The sequence below is a fragment of the Staurois parvus genome, unplaced genomic scaffold, assembly GCF_062004578.1.
Source record: "Staurois parvus isolate SC_StPar_1 unplaced genomic scaffold, SC_StPar_1.0 ptg000086l, whole genome shotgun sequence".
Classification (NCBI taxonomy): domain Eukaryota; kingdom Metazoa; phylum Chordata; class Amphibia; order Anura; family Ranidae; genus Staurois; species Staurois parvus.
The window spans coordinates 12,089,624-12,112,805 of NW_028317882.1; the positions used below are offsets into that span (position 1 = coordinate 12,089,624).

The 23,182-nt window shown below is 42.4% G+C and overlaps 1 protein-coding gene across 3 annotated transcripts in view; it reads left to right on the top strand.

Moving 5' to 3' along the window:
- Positions 1-22,908, top strand: part of LOC149468534 (uncharacterized) — a 42,244-nt gene extending 19,336 nt beyond the window's left edge. For all 3 annotated transcript variants that reach the window (XM_089670071.1, XM_089670072.1, XM_089670073.1), the window contains 4 exons: positions 1,238-1,317; positions 3,672-3,912; positions 13,470-13,567; positions 21,074-22,908. In XM_089670071.1, coding sequence (XP_089526197.1) covers positions 1,238-1,317; positions 3,672-3,912; positions 13,470-13,567; positions 21,074-21,527 — 873 coding nt within the window. In that variant the 3' untranslated portion in view covers positions 21,528-22,908. The remainder of the gene's footprint in view (positions 1-1,237; positions 1,318-3,671; positions 3,913-13,469; positions 13,568-21,073) is intronic.
- Positions 22,909-23,182: the final 274 nt, after the last annotated feature.

Genomic DNA, 23,182 nt, shown 5'->3' on the forward strand with positions numbered 1-23,182 from the left:
TCTGACAGACTACACTTTGAGATTACCCCTGTAACTTTCAGGAATACCTGTTTGTGCTCATATTTATAATAAATCACCCTCAGAATTGTTATCCTTGTCTCTGGCTATAAGGTCCTATGGAGGCTGGCTGGCCTAAAGCTCAAGGCCGATGAAAGACACTTTCTCCAGACTGCTGGAGAAAGGTAAAACTGTCAGCTGGCAAAGCAAATGTTGTTCTGAAAGCAGCTTTATTATATGATAGTATTCGAGTGTCTTTTTTCTGCACTGAGTTTACGCAGCAGTTAGGATGCACTTGCAGCCTAAGGGCTGTTTCACACGGAGCTGCTCCACTTCGTCTGCTGAACTGGAGCTGAACAAGACAGATGTCTTTGTTATTTACATCCGTGCCCATTCATTTTGTGTCCAGCGGTGCCGTGATAGCTCTATAGGCAGCAGATGTAAACAGACTTGAGTTTGTTTACATCATGCTTCCTCCAATCTGTCATGTTTAGGTCTGGAAAAACATACAAGGACAGTTCCTTTTTTATGTTTTTTTTTTCTGGACCTGCACTCAGAGGTAGGTGGATGTAAACAGAAATAAGTCTATTTACATCAGGCTGCCCGCAGAGCTGCATTCAGCTTCCAGTCAGGTCAGTCTGAAAAACTGACAGCAAGCCTGATAGGGAAAGGGCTCTTAGATTTCTGCTGTGACAAGAGAAAATAAATCAAATTATCTATGAGAACTAAACCTCCAGTAGTACAAACATTCAAACGTTTTATATCCTGATTACAAAAAAATTGTGGCAGTCTGGTATGGTCTTTGTGCACTTTCCACAGTGGAATTGTTAAAAAAAATGCTATTGTTCTGCTCTGTCATTTGTGTGTGCAGCAGAGAAAGTCAGTGCTGTCACCACTTGCAATGTTAACAGTTCTTTGTTGATCAGCTTCAGAAAAAGCCAGCCATTGTTCTTTTATTATTGATTTAAAGATTTTCCGTATTTGTCTGAGGACTCCTCATGATGACTTCTGTTTATTGGCCTAATTTAATATAACTATTTGCTGCAAAAAGATACAGCCAAGAATCTTTGGCTACAAATTTACGGTAGTTACTGAGCAGTTTACATTCATGGGGCCAGTGGGACATGCTTGTTTGTAGTTGTTTGTAGGCACAGGCTAATTGTCTCCAAGAACCTACCTATTCTATTCCAAATACAAGGTCAATAAATGTGATTTCATTATTTTTTATTTCTCTGTAAAGGAGACCTTTAAGATGAAGACCTGTGTAGTATATGGATGCAACAACACCCTTTTCAAAGGATGCAAGAAGCAGTTTTTCAGGTAGGATTCTAACATTCCAAAGTCAGGAAAAACTACCTGTTAATGTCTTCTGATTCTGGTTAATGGGAACCTGTACAGAGAGAAAAACAGGGCTGCCATTACTGATCTTCTTTTTTTTTTTCTAGGTTCAGGAATAATTTCTTCTGATTAGAAAGTTGAAGTTAAATCATGCCTACACTTAGAGTGGGCCTTTGCTCAAAAATAGTTTGCATTATTCTCTTCCTCCCTGCAGCCTGTTACACAATCACAAGTTTTTTTTCTTTTGTTTATTTTGGGGAAGCAAGTGCCTTTTTTCTTCTCACATCCTCTTTTCTCACTTAGGGGAGGATGATGTAGCCTTCAGCTTGCTCGCCTCCCCTGCAGCCTCCTGGGGTACACATCACACATTCCAGGAGGCTTCAGGACGATAACCCTGCAGACTTTTGACCTCACACATTTTATTTATTTTAATTCAGGTACTTATATAGCGCTGTCAATTTACGCAGCGCTTTACACATATATATTGTACATTCACATCAGTCCCTAACCCTCAAGCGGTGTACAATCTAAGGTCCCTAACTTACATTCATACATACACATACTAGGGACAATTTAGACAGGATCCAATTAACCTACCAGCATGTCTTTGGAGTGTAAGAGGAAACCGGAGTACCCGGAGGAAACCCACGCAGGCACAGGGAGAACATGCAAACTCCAGGCAGGTGGTGCCGTGGCTGGGATTCGAACCAACCCTAGTACTGCCAGGCAAAAGTGCTAACCATTTAGCCACTGTGCTGCCCTCACAGTGGTGCTTCAGCAGGAGACCAAGATTGTAGCACAGGGAAAAAAGAAAGCTGCAAAGCTTTTAGGTGCTAGAAAGACAGCACTGGATCTCATGGGCTGGTAGGAATGTGTCTTATTCAGTACTTGTAGCTGCTAAAGCTTTTTTGGTTGCCAGGTGAAGTTCCTCTTTAAAATCTAATGTTTAGCTCTCTAATTGGGATTAAGTATTACAAGTGAATATGGTAAAGCAATTAGTCAAAATATGTACGTTTTAGCATATAATTTCCTATTGGAAATTAGCAGAGTAACAGTACCTAGGCAGCCTCTGTTCTTCTAGCTTCACAGGAACCTGTCAGGCATGTGATAGGCATACCCTACTCATTACTGCTTCCAGTTACTGGATTGCAAGTGCAGTGCCTAGGAACATGAAGAATTCTTTGGTGAAAGCTTACACATCTACTAATGTGGCCAGACCGTGTTGTATAAAGCATGACAGAGTAGACCTAGATAAAAGATCAGCTGCAGAATGCCTATTGGTAGTGTTGTAGAATTCACAACTGGCTTTTTCTAGCAAAAAAAAAAAAAAAATTATACTCTCCTAGGTGGATGCAGCATCTAGGCTTCTGATCGGGATCTTTTCAGAGCGTGGGCTGGCTTTGTGACATCAGCCGACAGCGGGCTTTAGCCCGCTGTTGGGTGAAAACGGGTCACAGGAGTGCAAAACTAACTGTACTCCTGAGATCCATAGGAGAAGTAAAGCCAAAAAAGCTTTGGCTATACTTCTCCTTTTAAGCCAAAATTCCTGGTTTTCCATACTTGCAGGTAAATTTTAAAACTGATGGATCCTTAAGACAGACAACTGGTCACCATATTCTCTCATTACCAGTTTCCTTAAAGTATTCAACATTGGCAGCCATTACATTCTCTCACTGCTATTTTCCATAACCTTTTTTAATGAGTGCTTGCAGAATAGCAACTGCCAGTGTGAGTAATGTGTTAATGAGTACCTGCATGTGTGCCATACAGGAGCGGACTGACAACTCATGGGGCCCCCGGGCAATAGGGGATCATGGGGCCCCTGTGTCCTTGCCCAAACTCAAAAAAACCTATGAAAAAGGTACCAGGGGCATCTCATGGGGCCCCCTACTGACCCCGAGCCCTCGGGCAGTGCCCGAGTTTCCAAATGGTCAGTCCGCCCCTGGTGCCATATATTCTGTTTACTGTTTAGTGCACATAAGTGAGATTTATCTGAAGACAGACTGAAGACTGTGATTTTTCTGAAGACTGAAAACTGAGTTCATCCTGAACACTTGCAGGATGATTCTCAATGCAAGTCTAATTTGTGCATATATTTGTGTTGCCTTATTTTCTTAGTAATGCATTTGTATCAGAGCATCTGAAATAAAAAGTAACTGAGTTGCCAAAGCAACCATTTTTTTTTTTCTTTATCTGTTCCAATGCAGATTACAAAAAAGAATTTGAGATCTTTTTATCGGCAACACTCGTTTCCTATCAAACACTTTACACAAAGCTTAATTACAAGCAATAAAAAGAGATTTATAGTGGTATTATTAACTGTGAACTATATGCAGGTTTCCATTGAATGATCCAGAATGTCTGTCAAAGTGGATTGTAGCAGTTCAGCGTAAATATTGGAAACCATCTACATCCAGCATAATCTGTAGTGATCATTTTACTGACAAAGACTACATGTCATGTCCAGAAGCAACGGGCCCACAGCTACGACATGATGCAGTGCCTTCTATCTTCATTAAAAATCCTAAATGGGAAAATATAACCAGTGATGTAACGGAAGTTCAAAACAGAGATCAGGTAAGGTGTACAATGCTGAATGATTGCATTTTGTGATTAGGATGATACCAGATAAGTGTACATTGAAAGGAATTAGAGCAGGACCTGTTAGACCTTCAAGAAAGGGATACAGAGGAAAAAGAGCTGGAGGATGTGAGCTGTACTCCAGAAAAACAACAGAACAAGAGGAAAAGAGACAGACGGGGAAGGGAAAGAGAAAGAAGAAAAAAAAAGGGAGAGGGGAGGGAGGAGTAAGGGGGAGGACGGTGGGGGTAGGAGGTGATGAGGGATAAACCCACACACAACACTTCCTTAGTCAGGTGCTGTGGTAATTTAACTGACAATTGCGTGGTCATGCAACGCTGTACATAAGTGAAATTTATGTAATTTTTTCCCCCCTAAATAGAGCTTTCTTTTGGTTGTATTTAATCACCTCCTGTATTTTTTATTTTTTGCACTGTAAACAAAAAAAGACCAACAATTTTTGAAAAAAAATTTTTTTTATCTTTTGCTATAAAACATATCCAATAGAAAAATTAAAAAGATAATTAATAAAATTTAAAAATGTCTTCATAAGTTTAGGCCAAAATGTATTCTGCTACATGTCTTTGGCAAAAAAAAAAATCACAATAAGTGTATACTAATTGGTTTACGTGAAAGTTATCTACAAATGGATGTTTATATACTTTTTTTTTTTTTTAATACTAGTAATGGTGACAATCAGCGACTTAGCTGGACTGCAGGACTGCGGTGGGCATTCTGACACTAACTTCTACTGGGTGGGAACCAACTAACTGCCACTGACATTTCCAGTGACACTAATACAGTGATCAGTGCTAATAAAAAGCTAATAAAAAGCACTGCTCACTGTACAGTGACATGGTGCAGGAAAGTGTTAATGTCTGGGATGATCAGAGGATTAACAGTGTACTGTTTTGTGCTTACGGTGTGCTGTTTTACTAGGGAATGTGCTGCTTTCTATCTCTCTGTTTTGCAGAGAGATAGAAAGCAGCAAGCCACTGCTGACAGGAGAGAGACCTGTGTTGTTCACACAGATCTCTCCCTTGTCAGCCTCTCTGTCGATCACCAAGTCCTGGCCATGAAACGCTGGCTGGGACCTGGTGATTGACATCTCCGGGAGTCAATGACAGCAAGCGTAGGGCGGTGTGCACGCCCTCTGCCCAGAAATGCGAAATCACGTGTTTATACGTGATTTGGCACAGTGCAGCCGCCCTGTAGCAGTATATCTGATATAGGGTGGTCCGTTGAGAGAGCTGTGCCATGGCCAAGACTCCCGGAGGCATGCGTGCAAGTGACGTCACTGCGACTTGGCCAGTCAAACATCCACAGCCTGGGAACCCAGAAGGAAGACCAAATAAAGATGGAAGCCCCGGGGAGCCATGACAGCGCTCCGCTTGTGGGCTTCGTTTTCAGCACATATGCTCTTAACTTGCAGGAGGAAGATTTTTTTTTTTTAATTTTATTTTTTTGCAGTTTACCAACGCTCTCCTTGCTCCTGTTTTACCTCTAAACTTTTAGAGTGCTTAGTTTACAATCTCACTGACAACAACCTTCTTGACCCCTTACAGTCTGGCTTTCACTCACTCCACTCAACTGAAACTGCCCTACTAAAACTAACTAATGATTTACTAACAGCTAAAACCAATGGCCACTACTCCATACTCATACTACTAGACCTTTCTGTGGCCTTTGATACTGTTGACCATCTGGACTCTGACCTATCCTTTCAGCTGCAAATCCAATTGCTGTCCAAATCTTGTAGACTTCACCTCCATAACCTCTCCAAAATACACCCCTTTTTAACCATTGAAATCACTTAAAGAAACTTAATCACTCCCTTGTTATCTCTCGTCTTGACTATTGTAACTCCCTCCTCATAGGCCTACCTTTTTGCAAGCTATACTCTCTTCAGTCTACAAAATTCAAAAGATTTACAACAACTTACAAAGGCATTTACACTGCCCCAAGCTACATCACCAATCTTGTCTCAAAATGTCACCCAAACCGTCCACTCCTCCTAAGACCTCCTGCTCTCTAGCTCCTTGTCTTCTCCTCCTATGCTTGTCTCCAGGACTTCTCCAGAGCCTCTCCCATCCTTTGAAACTCCCTATCCCAATCTATCTGGATATCTCCTTCTCTGTCCACTTTTAGGCAGTCCCTGAAAATTCATCTCTTCAGGAAAGACTATCCTGCCTTTTAGCTAACAACTGAATCTTTTATTTCTCTCATCAGTTCATCCCTCACAGTTATTACCATTTGTTCCACCTGCCCCTCCGTGTTAGACTGTAAGCTCCCAGGAGCAGTGCCTTCCTAACCCTCTTGTATTGAATTGTATTGTTGCTGTATTGTCTTCCTTTTATATTGTAAAGCACTGGACAAAGTGTTGGCACTATATAAATCCTGTTTAATAATAACAATAACTTCCCCTTTTGGCCTTATGCTCTCTGAGTGTTTTTGAAACTAATGTTAGGGGTGTCAGGTGTTTTCTTCTTACTGCCTCTAAACTCCTCTGCATGTTATCCTATGTGTCCATGCACACATAGCCTTTTTACAACGTTTTGTTGCAGGAGAGTTTAGTGGCAAAAAAAAAAATCCACTGCCAGGGTGCCCTGGAGCATTTTAACTAAATAAAATGCTTGATGCACTTAAACGCACCTAAACGCTAGGAGCGTTTATCACTTGAGTGTTAATTTATTGTAATAGCCAGCATAAATTAGTTATTCTGGCCAATGAAATGAATTAACACCCAAGCGCTTGACACCTGTAAATGCATCTAAACACTTGGAAAAGCGTTAGACACTTTTACACGCATCAGACGTTTTTTTCCTGCAAAAATGCTGCTGGCTTCTAGGAAAGTAAAAAAAAAAAGGCCTTATGGTGAAGTTCCTCTTTAATATTGAATTATTTACTTGTTTACAGTATGTGCCAATGTTCTATATTTACTTTTATTAACACACTGAGGACCGAGAAGAGGGGAATGTACAAACTGAGAAGTCAAGTGACAGTTCAGTGGTAGAAATTACCATAGAATCAAGTGCTAAGGAGCTACTAGGGATCTGAAAGAATGAGTTGTCTTCAGGACAGATGCAGCAGGTACTGCAGGAAGCTGTAGTATTTATGCACCTAAAATGGAAGCTTGGTCTAAGTCCTCTAGTTCTAAACCCACTCCCACCCACATTCTAAGTCCTATTCCAACTAACCTGTAGACGTATAATGTGTATACTTACCTATTCCCTGGGCGCTCCTGTTTGGTCACATGATCAGCTCCCAGTGCTGACTTCAGAGTAGGAGGGAAGGTTGACAATGAATGCCCTATAGTAAGCCTATAGGTGACATCATCACCCAGGCATTGCAACAGTTTTGTCAGGAACTCTCCACTCAGCAATTTATTTATTTAAGCAAATTTATTTATTTAATATGGGTACGTATATAGTGCCAAATAATTTATGTAGTACACATATATTGTACATTCACAACAGTCCCTGCCCTCAAGCATACAATCTAAGGTCCCTAACTCACATTGATACATATATTTAGATAGGAGTCAGTTAACCTACCAGCATGTCTTTAGAGTGTGGGAGGAAAGTAGGGTACCCAGAGGGAACCTACACAGGCACAGGGAGAACATGCAAACTCTGTGCAGTTAGTGCCGTGGTTGGTATTCAAACCAATGACCCTAGTACTGTTATCCGGAAGTGCTAACTATTTAGACACTGTGCTCCTTATATGCTCCCTAGCTCCTCCTTTGCAGCTTTACCATCAACACTGGGTACAAATTGCAACATTGCCTACAACTCACTTTCTACCATGTCACATACTAGACCAATGGTCTCCAAACTGTGGCTCAGGGGCCAGATGTAGCCCTTTGCTTGCCTTGATCCAGCCCTTGGGAAACTATTCCTCCCTATGACATCAATAACAGAGTATTTTTCCTCCCACTGACACCAATGATGAGTGAGCATAAATTCTTCCTCTGACACCAAAGATGGGGTACCATTCCTGGGTCACTATGCATCCGACTGACACCAACAACAGGGCACTATTCCCCCCCACCCCACTGCACCAATGATAGAGGTACTATTCCTCTCCCTAATACCAATGATTGGGAACTATACCTCCTCCACCTAACCACAGGGTTGCTTTGTAATGTTTTTACTCCCACTGACCACCAAGTGTAAGGCATTTTCAGTTCCCACTGCCCACAATCCGGTCCCCCCTAAAGTCTGAGGGACAGTAAACTGGCCCTTTGTTTAGAAATTTTGGAGACCGCTGTACTAGACAAAGGTTTGTAATTGATGCTTAGGGCCCAGGTTTATGATACAGAAGCTTTTGAAATGTTTTGCATAGAGTTAGAAGTGCAATGACATTGAACAACTCTTAGTAGAAAAGTGTGTTTGGTGTGTCACACTCTGTGAACAACTTCTCACTACAACAACAAATCTTTGTTTACTTAATAAACATGTTATTTAACCAATTTTTTAGCAGTTTTACTGCTACAGGGTGGCTCTCCTGTGCAAAATCATGTGTATATATATACATGATTTTGCACTTCCACCTCATGGCGGCGCACGTGCCACCGGCAGATCACTTCTGCTCTGAACTGTCACAGCAGAAGCCGATCTGCGAGTCCCGGTGAATGCATATTCACCAGCACCCGTAGATCGTCGGGCAGGGAGGAGGAACAGAGCTGTACCTATGTTTACATGGGTCCCTGCAAAGCTGGGAACGTGATCCATCACTTCCTCTTGTTCCAGCACCACCTAGTGTACACCAAGCACATAGCTAGGCACACTCTTAACCCTTTGATTGCCCTAGATGTTAAACCCTTCCCAACAAGTGTAATTAGCACAGTACTCAGTGTGTATGTCCCTCATCGCCTTTCAGGACAGCACCTGGAGAGAGTGTAGCTCCACCCATAATCACAGGAAATACTGCAGTGTTTAAAAGTCTGCCTCTTCCATCATGCCCTCCGTTATGGTGTTTCCTCTGCCTTGGTGTGATATTACTATGTGTTTGGTGTGTAGACCAGCCCAACTCCTGCCTCCGGTGGCTGAGGGGGGGTTCCAACACCTACTGTCCCTGCCCGGGTCGGTAGTGCTTTTATGGGAGCGGGTCTCCCAGTGTTCGTTCCATGGAAAGCCATGAGTTGGCTTCCTGCAGTCTGTAACAGGTCCTGGGGAATGGCGGCAGTGGTTCCGGTCGCTAGAACACAAGGGGAAGTGGTGGGTCGGCAGGTGTTGCCGGTTCTAGGTCGCCAGCTTTCAGGAGACCAGCAGGTACTTCAAAAAGGACCACAGGTCCCAACAAAGCTGCACATTCTGCAGGATGGAAGAGGGCCCGGCGGCTGCAGAACCAGGTGCATCATGCACCAGCCTAGCCCAGGTAAGGAGAGTACAGTGTTACCTTCAATCCTTACTGTAGGGCTTTTTGGAGTTTTTAGTATGGTTGTGTATTTGTGTGTCTTATCTGTTTGCCAAAGCAGCAGGCTTCCTTAGAAAGACCACAGAGGTGACTCTGCTTTGCTCCATAACTTGGTGGGATAACTCGGCGGTACGGAGGGCTGAGTCTCTCTCTCTCTCCCCCCCCCTCTCTCTCTCTCTCTCTCTCTCTCTCCCTCCCCCCTCTCCCCCCCTCTCTCTCCCCCCCCTCCCCCCCCTCTCTCTCTCTCTCTCTCTCTCTCTCTCTCTCTCTCTCTCTCTCTCTCCTTTCTCACACTTACGGCTTTATGGCTGGTCTTGTGATAAGAAGGGGGGGGGGGGGGCAGGGTCCTGCTTGTTCCTTTTTTTTTCTATTTCCTTTCTATATTTGCAGGCCAAAGCCACTGACAAGGTGAAGGGGGTCACGCTGTTTAAAAGAAAGTGTCCATTTTGTAAGAATCCCCAGAGAGATTAGTGGTCAAAACCGCTATGTAGAGCCTGTGTGGTGCACTTGGTGAAAGAGGAATCTTCACAGCAATGCAGAGACATGTTTGCTCTGGGGGAAAAAGGAGTTGTTAGAGGCTCTGGGATTGGTTCGGTCTTTGTTGGATAAACTGTTGATGCTGCAGCTGGGCTCACAATAGAGCACCTTGTTCAGTCCTCTGTCGTCCCCCTCAGGCCAAGTGGGAATCAGCAATTCAGAAGAAGAGAGAGAAAGCATCCTTCTCTCCCTCCAGAGATTCGGATGAAGAGAAGGGTGAGGAGCAGGTTGCAAGACTGTGCAAATATAAGCGAAGAGGAGGTGGAAGATTTGTTGAAAGCAATATACACAACGCTTGAAATTCAGGAAGAAAAAGTACAGCTGTCAGTTCACGACAAAATGTACCGAGGCATGGGACAGAGTCTATCTGGTCCATCAAGCAGTGGTGTATTTAGGTTTCATGCTGCCCTAGGCAACACAAAAATTGCCCCCCCACAGAGAGACTCTGACATAGACCGACACCCCTCCCCCACAACACCACACACGCACCCGAGAGAGCCTTCCACTATTACCGCCCCCCATACACTGGCAACTCCCCCCTCCCCAGGTGAGAAAGCTGACATTCACAGCTCTGAATATCCCCGGGAACAAGTGTCAGGCTCTGCATACACCATCAAGTAGCCCGCAGTCTCTCTCAGATCCCACCTGGTCCCCATACTGCGTGTGTCCCTTCTTCCATCCCTTCTTTCAGGGGACGGTGCTGCCCCCCTGAAAAATGCCGCCCTAGGCAAATGCCTTGTTTGCCTTGTGATAAATATGCCCCTGCCATCAAGTATTATCAAATTCGATAAGGAAGGAATGGAAGAATCCAGAAAGGGGCCCTTTCTTTTCCAAATCCCTAAGGAGGAGGTTTCCCTTTGAGGAAGACGAGTCGCTGGTATGGAACAAGAAACCAAAATTGGATGCGGTTTTCTCGCAGGTTTCCAGGGACACTGATTTGGCTTTTGAGGATATGGGCATCCTGAAGAATGCAATGGATAAAAGGGCATACTCCTTTCCTTCATGGTCCTTTCCGCGGGCCAAACACCTAACGACAGACGCAAATACGTGAGTTTGGGGAGCCCACTTAGGAGATTAGACGGCACAAGGCTCCTGGTCCAAAGCAGAGACCAGAAAGTCCTCAAACTGGAGAGAGTTGAAGGCCATCCAACTGGGTCTTTCTTTTCAGCAATCAGTAAGGGGGAAACACATACAGGTCCTCTCGGACAATATAAGAGCTGTGGCTTACATTTCAAGATGGGGGCTCAAGGAACAGGGGACTGCTGGAGTTGGCACTAGAGATCTTGTCTTGGGTGGAAAGGACTTAGGCCTCCTTCTCGGCCGTTCACTTACAGGGCTCGCAGAATCGGCTGGTGGATTTTCTGAGCAGAAGAAAGGTAGTAGAGTTCGAGTGGGGCTTGAATCAAGAATTCTTCCAGCTAATCACGGAAGCTTGGGGTGTTCCTCAGGTTGACCTGTTTGCAAGCCACCTAAATACAAAGTCACCAGTGTTCTTTTTCCTTCACAGGGAGGACTGGGCAGTGGGCCTGGACGCGTTAGATGATCCCTGGAATTAAACTTTGTCCTACGCGTTCCCTCCATTTGAGCTCATTTCTCTGGTGCTTCGAAAGTTCGAGCAGGAAACAACAAATCTAATTCTGATGGCCACCTACTGGCTGAAGAGGCCTTGGTTCTCAACTCTTCTGAACCTATCCACCAGACCACCCCTGGAAGCTTCCGATCAGGAAAGATTTGTTTGTTAAGGGGCCGGTTCTGCATCCGGAGGTGGAGCGATTTAACCTAACAGCATGGTTCTTAAAGAACTAAGGAGAAAGGGCTATCGGATAAGCTTATTGCCACCTTACTCTCAAGCTGGAAAGAAGTAACTAGAGCGATATATCTGAAAGTGTGGAAGCGGTATAATTCCTGGTGTTCAGAGAAGGGTTTCCAGGTAAAGAGGGTCGTGTCAGTACTGGAATTTCTTCATGAACGAATGACCAAGGCCGGCTTCAGTTAAGGTTTTTTGTAAATGGGATTTGTCTTTAGTTTTACAGGGCCTCACAAAGAAACCATTTGAGCCCCTAGAGGAAGCTTCAACTTCAAATTTAGTTCTAACAACCATTTTCCCAATTGCCATTATGTCAGCTTGAAGGATAAGCGAGATCCAGGCGCTGTTGATTTCTGAACCTTTTTTAGTTATTTTTCCGGACCAGGTGGTCCTTAGAACGGATCCCGGATTTCTTCTAAAGATCTCTTTATCCTTTGATCGTACGCAGGAAATAGTATTGCCTACCTTCTGTACAGCTCCAGCCAATCTGGAGGAAGAGGTGTTCCATACACTGGACGTGAGAAGATATTTTTGGAGGTGGCGAAGGAGTTTAGAAAGACAAACTCCTTGTTCATACTCTTTTCGGGAAGTCACAAATGGGAGAGCACCTCCAAGAGTACTCTGGGCAGGTGGCTCAGACAAGCCATCAAAGAAGCCTATAGGGCTTTAGACAAAGACCTTCTGGAAGGTGTTGCAGCACACTCTACAAGATTAGTGGCGGCCTCCTGGGCTGAAAGAGCTGGTGCATCTCTGGAACAGATTTGAAAGGCAGCTACTTGGTCTAGCTTTTCCATATTTATACGCCATTTTAGAGTGGACCTGTTGGTGGCGGCTGACCAGTCTTTCGACAGGAAGGTCCTGCAAGCCCTAGGGGTAAGTTACTTGGTTATCATCTCCAGGTGCTGTCCTGAAAGGCGATGGGGGAAAACCTTAGACTTACTGGTGACAGTATTTCTAAGATTTTTTCAGGACAGCAGCATCTAAGCCCCCATTGTGACTAATATATATGTAATTCTGTTGTTGCCATGGTGTTTGTTTCTGTTTCTGTTTTCATGTCAGGGATTACTCAGCTATAACTGAGGGCATGGTAGAAGAGGCAGACTTTTAAACGCTGCAGTATTTCCTGTGATTATGAGTGGAGTTGCACTTTCTCCAGCTGCTGTCCTAAAAGGCTCTTAGAAATTCCGTCTCCGGTAAGTCTAACTAAGAACTGATTACTGTATCACTGATAACTGTAAAAGTGTCACTGGGTCCCAGAAAGTGTCAGTGTAAAAATGTCCTCCGCAATATTGAAGTCCTTGATCATTGATCGCCGCCATTACTAGTATAAAAAAAATTCCAGTGTATATCTCATAGTTTGTAGACGCTAACTTTTGTGCAAACTAATTTAAAATACACTTATTGGGATTTTTTTTTACCAAAAATATGTAGCACAATAGATTTTGGCCTAAACCTTATGAAGAATTTTTTGAGTTTTGAAAACTTTTTTTATTGGATATGTTTTACAGTAGAAAATAAAAAATATTGGGTTTTTTTCTAAATTGTCAGTCTTTTTGTTGTTTATAACGCAAAAAGCAAAAACCACAGAGATGATCAAACACCACCAAAAGAAAGCTCTATTTTTGGGAAAAAAAGAACATAAATTTCAATGGGTACAGTCTTGCATGACCGCGCAGTAAAACTAACACAGCGCCATATCGCAAAAAATGGCCTGGTTAGGACAGGGGGGTAAATCTTCTGGAGGGCAAGTGATTAATATTGATGCACTTCAACCATGTTTTTACACCTTTAGGTTAAACTTGGCCCTGCGGAGAAAAGCCTACATACAGCCTGTGTAGTATATGGCTGCAATAACCGATTTGTCAAAGGATGCAAGAAGCAATTTTTCAGGTAAACATTGTGACTCCCATATTTTTTGTCATCAGGGCGGACAGCTGGTACACTGGAAGGGGGCCCAGGTGTCACAAAGGGCCCGGACATCCCCAGGGGCCCAGCCACCAGGCAGCGCCAGGGACTGGACGAGCATGGCTGCACTGTCTCTCATTCATTAGCACTACACTAGAGTCGGCACCTGCTGTGTGTGTGTGAAGCTCAAGCTCATTACTGCCACCCGTGGCTGCTTACTGCACCTGCATGCATCGTATGTGCTGCCTGTGCTGGCTCCTCTGTGTCTCGGGGACCTGTCAGCTGTGTGGAAACAAGAGCTGGGACACAAGTTGGGCTGTGTGTGCAAGTGAGGGGAGGGGGCTGTTTGAGTACAGGGGGAGCAGAGCTGTGGGGGGGAATGGAAGGGGAAGTTGGGCTGACTGTACAGGTGAGAAGGGGGACTGAGTGTGTACAGTTTGGGGGGGGGTGTGTTTTTACAGGTGTGAAGGGGGGTGGAGTGTGTACAGGTGTGAGGGGGGGACTGAGTGTGTACAGGTGTGAGGGGGGGACTCAGTGTGTACAGGTGTGAGGGGGGACTGAGTGTGTACAGGTGTGTGTGTGTGAGGGGGGCTCAGTGCGGACAGATGTTTGGGGACACTGAGTGCGTGTAGGGGGGCTGAGTGCATACAGGCGTGAGGGGGGCTGAGTGCATACAGGCGTGAGGGGGCTGCCTGCAGGACTGCTCACTGTGGACTGGTCTGGGGACAAGTTACTAGACATCACAATGGTAAATTGGTTGACAATGTTACTGGATGTGGGCCTGTGCTGTGGCTGTCTCTTTCCAGGAATGGGCTTTCTCTTGCTGAATATATAGAGATGTCTCTGCTGCATTGGGCCATCGCTTTGCTGGATTGGGATGTTTCTTTATTGGATTGGACTGTCTTTGCTATATGGGGATGTCTCTTTGCTGGATTGGGATGTCTGCTGAATATATGGTGATGTCTCTGCTGGATTGGGCTGCCTCTGCGCTATAAGTGACAGTTTCTTTGCTGGATTGGGATGTCTCTTTGCTGAACATATGAGGATGTCTTTGCTGCAATAGGATATCTCTTTGCTTTATGGGGCTGTCTCTTTGCTGAATTTGGCTGTTGCTTTGCTATATGGGACTGTTTCTTTGCTTGACTTGGATGTCTCTTTGCTGGATTGGGATGTCTCTTTGAATATATGGAGATGTCTCTGCTGGATGGGCCATCTCCTTGCTGGATTGGGATTTCTCTTTGCTGAATAAATTGGGCTCTTTGCTGGATTGGGATGTCTCTTTGTTGAATATATGGGGCTGTCTTCTGGATATATGGGAATGTCTCTGATGGGGATGTCTCTTTGCTGGATAGGGATGTCTCTTTGCTGTATGTATAGGGATGTCTCTGTTGGATTGGGTTGTCTCTTTGAATATATGAGGATGTCTCTTTGCTGAATTCGAATGTCTCTGAATAAATGGGGATTTCTTTTTGCTGGATTGGGCTCTCTCTTTGCTGGATATATTTTGTTTTAGAGTTTTTTTTCTTTTCTTAGATCTACTAGGGGAGAATATATTGAGGGTCATTAAAAAGGTAGTGCAGTTAGTGTTTAGTGTAGGGTCCTGCTCAAAAGAATCTACCTTGTCATGGTGAAAGACTTTATATTTTTTGGTCAAAATACAATTCCTTACTATTAAATCTTGAAAGCACTGATGACTTGGAATACACTTTTCATTTTCATATATTAAGTTGTAAGAGTGTTAAAATAAAAGTGGGTGCACTGAAGGGATGACCAGTGGATGGATTTGGTGGGACGCCTAGTGGGCGGGCCCTGGGGAATGTTGGTGGTCAGGCCAGGGGGGCCCAGACCTAAAGCTATGTAAGGGGCCCCAAAATTTCTGATAGCTGTGCTGTTTATATATAAAATTTGATAATTCCATTAAAAAGTGACACAAAGTAGCATTTACTTAAACACAACTGGACCTTTCGCCCCTTTATACTGCTCATGTATCAGAGCAATTTTTACATTTCCACGAAGGGCCTGTTTTTTGGCTTTAACATTACTTGAGATGATAAATAATACATATATTTTTTATTTTGGGATAAACTCTGCTTTCTTTGGCAACATAGTCTTACAAAAAACGACTTTATCTCTATGTAACAAAATTAAAAAGGTGTTTTCTTTTTTCCTGTTTTTACCAGTTTAAAAAAAAAAAAGTTGTTTTACTTGAAATAGGAAGTGTTTATTTTATTCAATATTTGTCCAGTTTAAAATGACACTAAAACAATGTTTCTGGTACAAAGCATGGCAAAGTCATTTGCTAAAGAAAACAGGAGCTTTTTAAAATTTTGCACATTTTTATGTGACACTGAAACAAATAAATTAGCTGAACCAAAAAAAAACCCTTCAAATATTTAAAGTTTAAAAAAAATAGAGTAAAAAAAAAAATCAGTAGAACAAAGATAGCAGAGAGAAGAGAAGGAAGCTGATTAGGAATAACTAAGCCTTAATAAGGGGTTTAAATAGGAGTACAAATAAAAACGTTTATATGTGCTTGCAAGGTTTTTTCATTGTTGACCGAAGGGGAGGTGAACATAGGAGTTTTCAATATTGTGTCTTGTACTGTATATGTAATGTCCTCAAGTGTTACTCAATTATCGATTTAGTAACAAGTGTTACTCAATTACGATAGTTACTCAATTATCGATTTTAGTAGGACAATTGAGCTCCTAGAAATTGCTTGTTTACTGGGGCGGTACATCCATTAGGTTATTGGAGATATCAACAGGAAAATAATTAAAGTGGGAGTAAACTCCCTTGGTTGCAGTTTACCTATAGGTAAGCCTATAATAAGGCGTACCTATAGGTACGGTAAATATCTGCTAAATGTGCACCGTTTATGAGATATTTACTCTGGCAGCAGTCGGTGACGTCACTGGTGCATGTGCTCTGAAGGAACGGCATTCCCGTGCTGTTCCTTTAGAGCCCTGTGCCGTAAAAAGTGACTCCCGCACGCATGCGCGGGAGTGATGTCATCGCGGACTAGCCTTTCATAATGCCGAAGCCTGCGAACCTGTAAAGAAGACCAGGTGAAGATGGAGGCGCCTACAGCGGTGACCGCGCACCACTGGAGGGCTTCTCTATCAGGACGGTCTGTCATAATGTGGTGCATACTAGCACATTGTGACTTAAAGTGACTGGGCCCAATTTTTTATTTTGTTTTTTGCTGTGGTTTACTACCGCTTTTATTCTCTCTAAGTCTGTATTCTAATTCTATTAAAGAACTGCATCCATTAGACAGACTGTTTTTCACTTCATTGCCCCACAAAAAAATTGTATCTACTCTATGAAGAATACTGCAGTCCTTATCGTGCACAACTTTACTGGGCTATCTCACCAAGTGGGAATTGGATATCCAACTTGCAGAGGACCAAAAATGTAAGGTGATGTTTCATCATGTAGCTCTAAGACTGAAAAATCGTAATTTTAAATTATTGTCATTCTGATCCAGCGTACCATTGTGTATAGAAATGTGGATAAGTGGGTTCATTTAGCCACACTGGTTATGCCCTGTAATTCAGACATATTGGAGCCATATATTAGAAACAATAAAGACTTGGAGGCTGTGTTGTGGAACAAAATCTGTGGACCCTTCTATTCTACTGCATGTGGGAGTCTATTGGTAGCTAGCAAAAGTCTCCAATCCCATTTTTCCCAAAGAAAGTCAAAAGTCTTACTCCTGTGCATTGGGTACAACTGTCTATGCTGACAATAAGGAAATTACTATTAGGAGTAATGTAGATCACTATTGCACTATGCACTGTTATTTCTCCTCTCCCTTTTATGTCTTCTTTTATTTTTTTTCTTAAATGTTCAAAACCATTAGCACTTTTTCTATTGTGATTTGCATGTACTTAAAGTGTTACTACACCCAGGACCCTGCATTCACTATATCTGGTCTCCCACAGTACACAGAACATGGAAGTGCAATTATTTTAGTAATTATAAACTGTTAAATTCCTTTTCTCATCAGCATTTATAGCAGTCTTGTGACTTCTATCAGTGTCCAGCAGAGCACATGTTAAGGCTTGTAGGAGGAGTTTTCATTCTGCTCCAGGAAGATGCAGGACCCCCTGAACCAGAGGTCAGGGGTCCTGCATCTTCCTAGAGATGCAGTGGACAGTGCTGATTGGTCCTGTGCTGATTCCATGCACTCTCCCAAAAAAATACAAACCTCTCTAGCAATACACACCAAATTTGAGCATGTGCAGAGTGACTCCACACGATATGTCTTATCAGGAGATAATAGGGGGACACTAGTAAAAGGGGAGGATCAGAGAAGTCAGGATCAAACCGCGTTCTTACACAGTGCAGAGGATTACCCCTTAGATTCCACAGTGAGTTTAACAAGCATGCTTTACTGCATATACAGACTAATTTTACTGTTGTAGGTTTAGTAAAATTTTAACATACAAACTGTGTGATTTAATAGTTTTATGTTCTATGTCTTGTCATAATACTTGTTGTTTTGACTTTTTTCTTGAACTAGAAAAGTTTTAAATATTTTGGCATAGCCCTAAAAAAGATCCTAAACTTGCAGTTACCAGTTGGATTACTGCATAGAAATTTTAGTGTGCTGTAAAATTCTGATTTTTAAAAGCCCACATCCCCAGATATGGTTTGGGTATAAAAGAGAATGCTATGAAGAACAGTCAACATGCAAGTTATATGGATTGATACAAAAACAATTTGCTTGTACTGTAGTGTAGGATGGACTGCTTACGTCTATATGCTGTAGCTCTTAGGCCTCGTTTACACTAGTGGTGCTCTAACTGTACACAAATCCGGGACGCTCCCATTCAGTAGAATGGGTCATGTTCAGTGGGAGGAACTGCCCACTGAATGCAACAGTGGGGATGATTTTTGCTGCATTGCAGTAAAAAGCATTGCCTCTGCAGCATGTGTACACCGCCAGACACTGCCTTTGCAGCATAAGGGGAAGCAGTTGGGAGGCTGTTAAACCGTGGCTCAACCACTAGTGTAAACAAGGTCCTAGCTACACAAACTGTATTTTAGCTGTTACTGCTTCAAAAACGTGCATAAGGGGCATCCAAATACAAAGACTGGGTATTGAATTGAAATTCAAGGTGCTCCAGTCAGTGAAATTTTCTTCTAGCAGAAGTGTAAATCTCATGTTTATGCTATGACTCAGACAGGATTTATGCAGTCCTTGTATGTCTGCATCACAGTGCCCCCTTACATCAGATGTCCCCATCACAGTCCAACAACCACAAAAAAAGCATCTCTGTCTCCATAACCACTACTCTCCAGGGATGTTAGTCTCAACAGCCAGGCTCCTGTGTACCTTGATACCATAAAAAAGTGCAGTTGCATTGCTGAATCAAAGCAAAGAGCTATAATTAAGGCTATTGCGGAAACACAAAAAAGCCAGATTGCAATGCCTTTACTCCATAGAAGATAGTGTGGCCAAGAATAGCATTCCCAACATCGTCCAGCATAGAAACCAGGCCATCTGTCTTGTCACATGAAGGATTTCCAAACCTTCATATAGATCAGGAGTCTCCAAACTATGGCCCTCCAGCTGTTGAAGTACTACAAGTCCCATCATGCCTCTGGGAGTCTTGCCTGTGGCTGTCAGAGTCTTGCAAGGCCTCATGGGACTTGCAGTTCCTCAACACGTGGAGGACCATAGTTTGTAGACCCCTGATACAGATTATAATCTTGCAACATCCAGGTGATGTCCAATTTAAGAAACCAAGAGATCCACCGACAAAGATGGGAATCATTTGTTCGGGAGAACCAGACTGAAAACCAAGGTATGGGGACATCCCAAGAAATTGGGTCCTCTCAGGACATGAGGAATAGACTACTCTATTCTCCTGAAGAGATGGATGTGACACACCAGAGACTTTTGGTCTGTATATTTGGATGCCTTGCCCCAAGCTAAGGCCCTCAGAATTAGATGGGGAGGCAGAAAGGGACAGAGAGAGAGAAGTAGAAACATTGTTAAATAGTTGTTCACTCAACACACTAGATATCACTGATTGGGAAACAGGATAAACAACAAAGTTAGTGCAATGCAGTGACACTCAGACTGGATTTTGTTTTAGGGAGGGTTTAAGTTAAATGTCCTTGCCCATTGATGACCAATAGTTAGCAATGATAGACACCTGCAAGACCCTATGCAGTCACAACTTGCAGGTATTTTAACAACACAATGTGATTCTGCCCACGATTCAAATTGTCTTTAGGTGAACGGAGGATCAGATACTTCAGGATTCTGACTGTCCTCAAATAAGTACCGCTTAAACTCTAACCATATATTTAAAAAAAATGTTTCTTTTCACCGTTAATATTTAAAATTTGTTTTGTTTTCATTATTTGGTTTGTCTGTTTTTTTAGGGTTGCATGTTAACAAATGTGCAAATTTAAAAGAAAAAGTACATTTTATTTGTAAATATCTTTGCTACGCTTTGTACCACTGCCTATTTTTATATATATATATATATATATATATATATATATATATATATATTTATAATTTTATAAAACTGGCCAGAAAAAAAAAAAAAAAATTTTCTGCTTTGTTAGATCTTTCGTAGTTCAGGCAAAGCAATATTGCCAAAAAGCCTTGTTTGTCACACAAAAAACTATGTTTGTATGTATTCATTATTTTAAAGTATATGTGAACCCTTACTATATATATATATATATATATATATATATATATATATATATATATATATAAAAAATTATAAATACTTTTTTCTTTGTTCTCAGCAAAAAAAAAAAAGTGTACACATTTCAGCTGCTTAAGGGGCTTAGAGTGTTACGGGTGGAGAAACAGCAATACACTGATCTGCCCAGTGAATTGCAAAGCAGGGGGGCATGTCAGCACAAGTCTGATCATTGGAGGATAGACAGGCTGTTCTCCCAGCACAACCAGAAAACTGACTACTCTGGGATGGATGTGCACTCATGCCTAGTGTAGTCAGTATGAAATGGCAAAGCAAGGGGAATTGGAATAAACACCAGGACTTTCACACAAAAGAAGCAATACATAGAGAACAAGCTTCCATGGCTGCTGTCTTCACCGGATGCATTGGATTGCGGCTACCAGTACCTGCCGCTTTGATTGACCAGGGAATAATGTGACCGCTATGTGATTACATGGTCACAATGTCAACAAAGCTGTTATGAATGAATGCAATACAGCTGTGGTTCCTATAGTGATGCTGTGATTGGCCCACAGCTATCACATGGCACCTGGACCAATCACAGCACCCTGTACCATGTGATAGCTGGTTCTCTTATATGAAAATCATCTGTGTATTTAACTGTTTGTTTGAGTTCAGCTTTAAAATGTGCTTGTGTCCTTTAACATATATTAATAGTAGTAATCTACAACCAATAGACTGCAAAATTGGATTTTTTTTTGCGCTTCAAAATTTAACAAAATTCAAAAACAAACCACATTCATATTGTTTGCAGGTTTCCCTTGAAAAACCCAGAACAGCTGTGCAAGTGGATTCTAGCAGTTCGAACTACAAAATGGAAGCCATGTGTTTCAAGCAGAATCTGCAGTGACCATTTTAAGGATAAAGATTATATTTTGCAGCCTGGGATGAAAGTTCCTCAACTTCATGCAAATGCAGTGCCTTTTGTCTGTAAAGAAAAAAGTAGAAGAAACAATTTTAAGTTAGAGTTTGTGACTTCAGAGCTATTAACAGAAACACCTAGACCTGCTGATCACACATATTCAGCGTTCCATAATGCAGTAGACATCCCCTATTACAAACCTGACACAGTAAAACTTAAAAAGAAAGTGAGGACCTTACAACGTCAAGTACAGAGGCAGAGACATACAATAAAAAAACTATATGAAAGAATTGCACAGTTAAGGAAGAATAAAGACTTGTGTTCAGTTTCATCATTAGTAGTATAGTGAATTAAGAGGTATTAAAGTCCTTTTTTCTCATATATGTAATAGGGAAATTTACATACATGAATTACAATTTTGTGCCTAATTATTTCCTTGGTATGCAGAGCATCGACCTAGTTTCTTCAGACTATTTTAAGGCAGTGTTTACATCCTAATTTCACAAGTAGTATTACTGTTTTCTGTTTTGCTCAAGTTGGAGTTCCATTCTAGATCAATAAAGTGCAACCTGCATTTAAAATAGCATTCAATAAACTTTATTGAGATCTGGCAGGAAATAACATTTTAGTTGCACTATTGAGAGTTAGGTCCTTTTCACACTAGCAGTCCGATCATGTCCAACTGTCCATTTTTTCAGGTGGTCTGATCGGACCCTCCATTCTCCTCTATGGAGCAAAGGATGTAAACAGACTTCTGTCCATTTATGCCCACCTGCATCCAATCCGCTAAAACCAAACGGAAGAGAATTAATTCCCCTCTGTCTGGGCAGATCGGAGGGCACTCAGGTGTAAAGAACAGCCAGTCCCGTAGAGCCACCCATAGAGCAGAGCGGGCTGTGTCCGTGTCCACTTTGCATAAACGGAGCAGACACGGATGTGCCATCCAGCCCATTCTGCTTATTGAGGGATCAGTAGACAGATCCCCGCTGAGCAAGCAAATTCAAACAGACTCTGTCCTGTGTGAATGGGACCTAAAAGCAAAAAATTATCTATTCTCCTCATGCGACTCTGTACTTTGCCCATTATGGGCAAAAGAACAGGTTTGCTTTACAGAAGAAAAATGTAGGGATACATGCTTTCCTTCCATTTGTTCCCCACCTGTCAGACCAGAGGAAATCCAGTATCTCTAATAACAGAGGTGCAATACCTGTGCAGCTAATTGTGGAGCCCAAGCACTATCACTTACAGTGAAGAGGAATTTTCCTAACCCTGTTTAAGCTTCTGGAAAGTGCGGAGTTGAAACCTAAATGGCAATTCTGTGAGGAATCAAGCAACTAAATAGGGTAGTAGAGGATCCCATGCAAGGTAAGTACTATTTTTTCATCTTATTTGTTGTACATCCTACTGTGCTCTTGAGATTATCCGATTGTTTACACTGTACATACTGAGTACTATTCATCCTTGTGTACATTTTTTGCAGTCTTGTTTTACTTCTGAGCACAACACTCCCATTTGTGCAGTTAAGCTCACCTTTCACATGGACACCTATTCACATATGCACATTCAATATGCTACTGTTACTGTCAGCTGGAGCTCTGCTACATCAGCTGGGCACAATAACTAAATGACCAACTTTTGCTAAAACACTTGTAATTTTAACGCATATCTATGAATCTGTTACTGTTTCCTAAATTTTAGGAAAATAAAGGTGTGTCACTGACACACAATTGTCTCTTGTTTTGATTGTTAGGTATGGCATCCTACTTGGAGCTTTGTAAAACATCTATGTCTCTGAGACCCAGCAAATGGCCCACAGACCACATGGTCCACTGGCACTCTCTGTGGGGCCTGTGTCCTGGGCAGGGTCTGCCACGTTTTGGACACTTTGCAAAGTGGCAGCAGAATGATGGGTGCTGGGATACTCTTAAGGGTTCCTGCACTCAGCAATGAAATAAAGCCAGTACTGTCAGGCTGGATGATCTCTACCCAATAGTAGAAGCA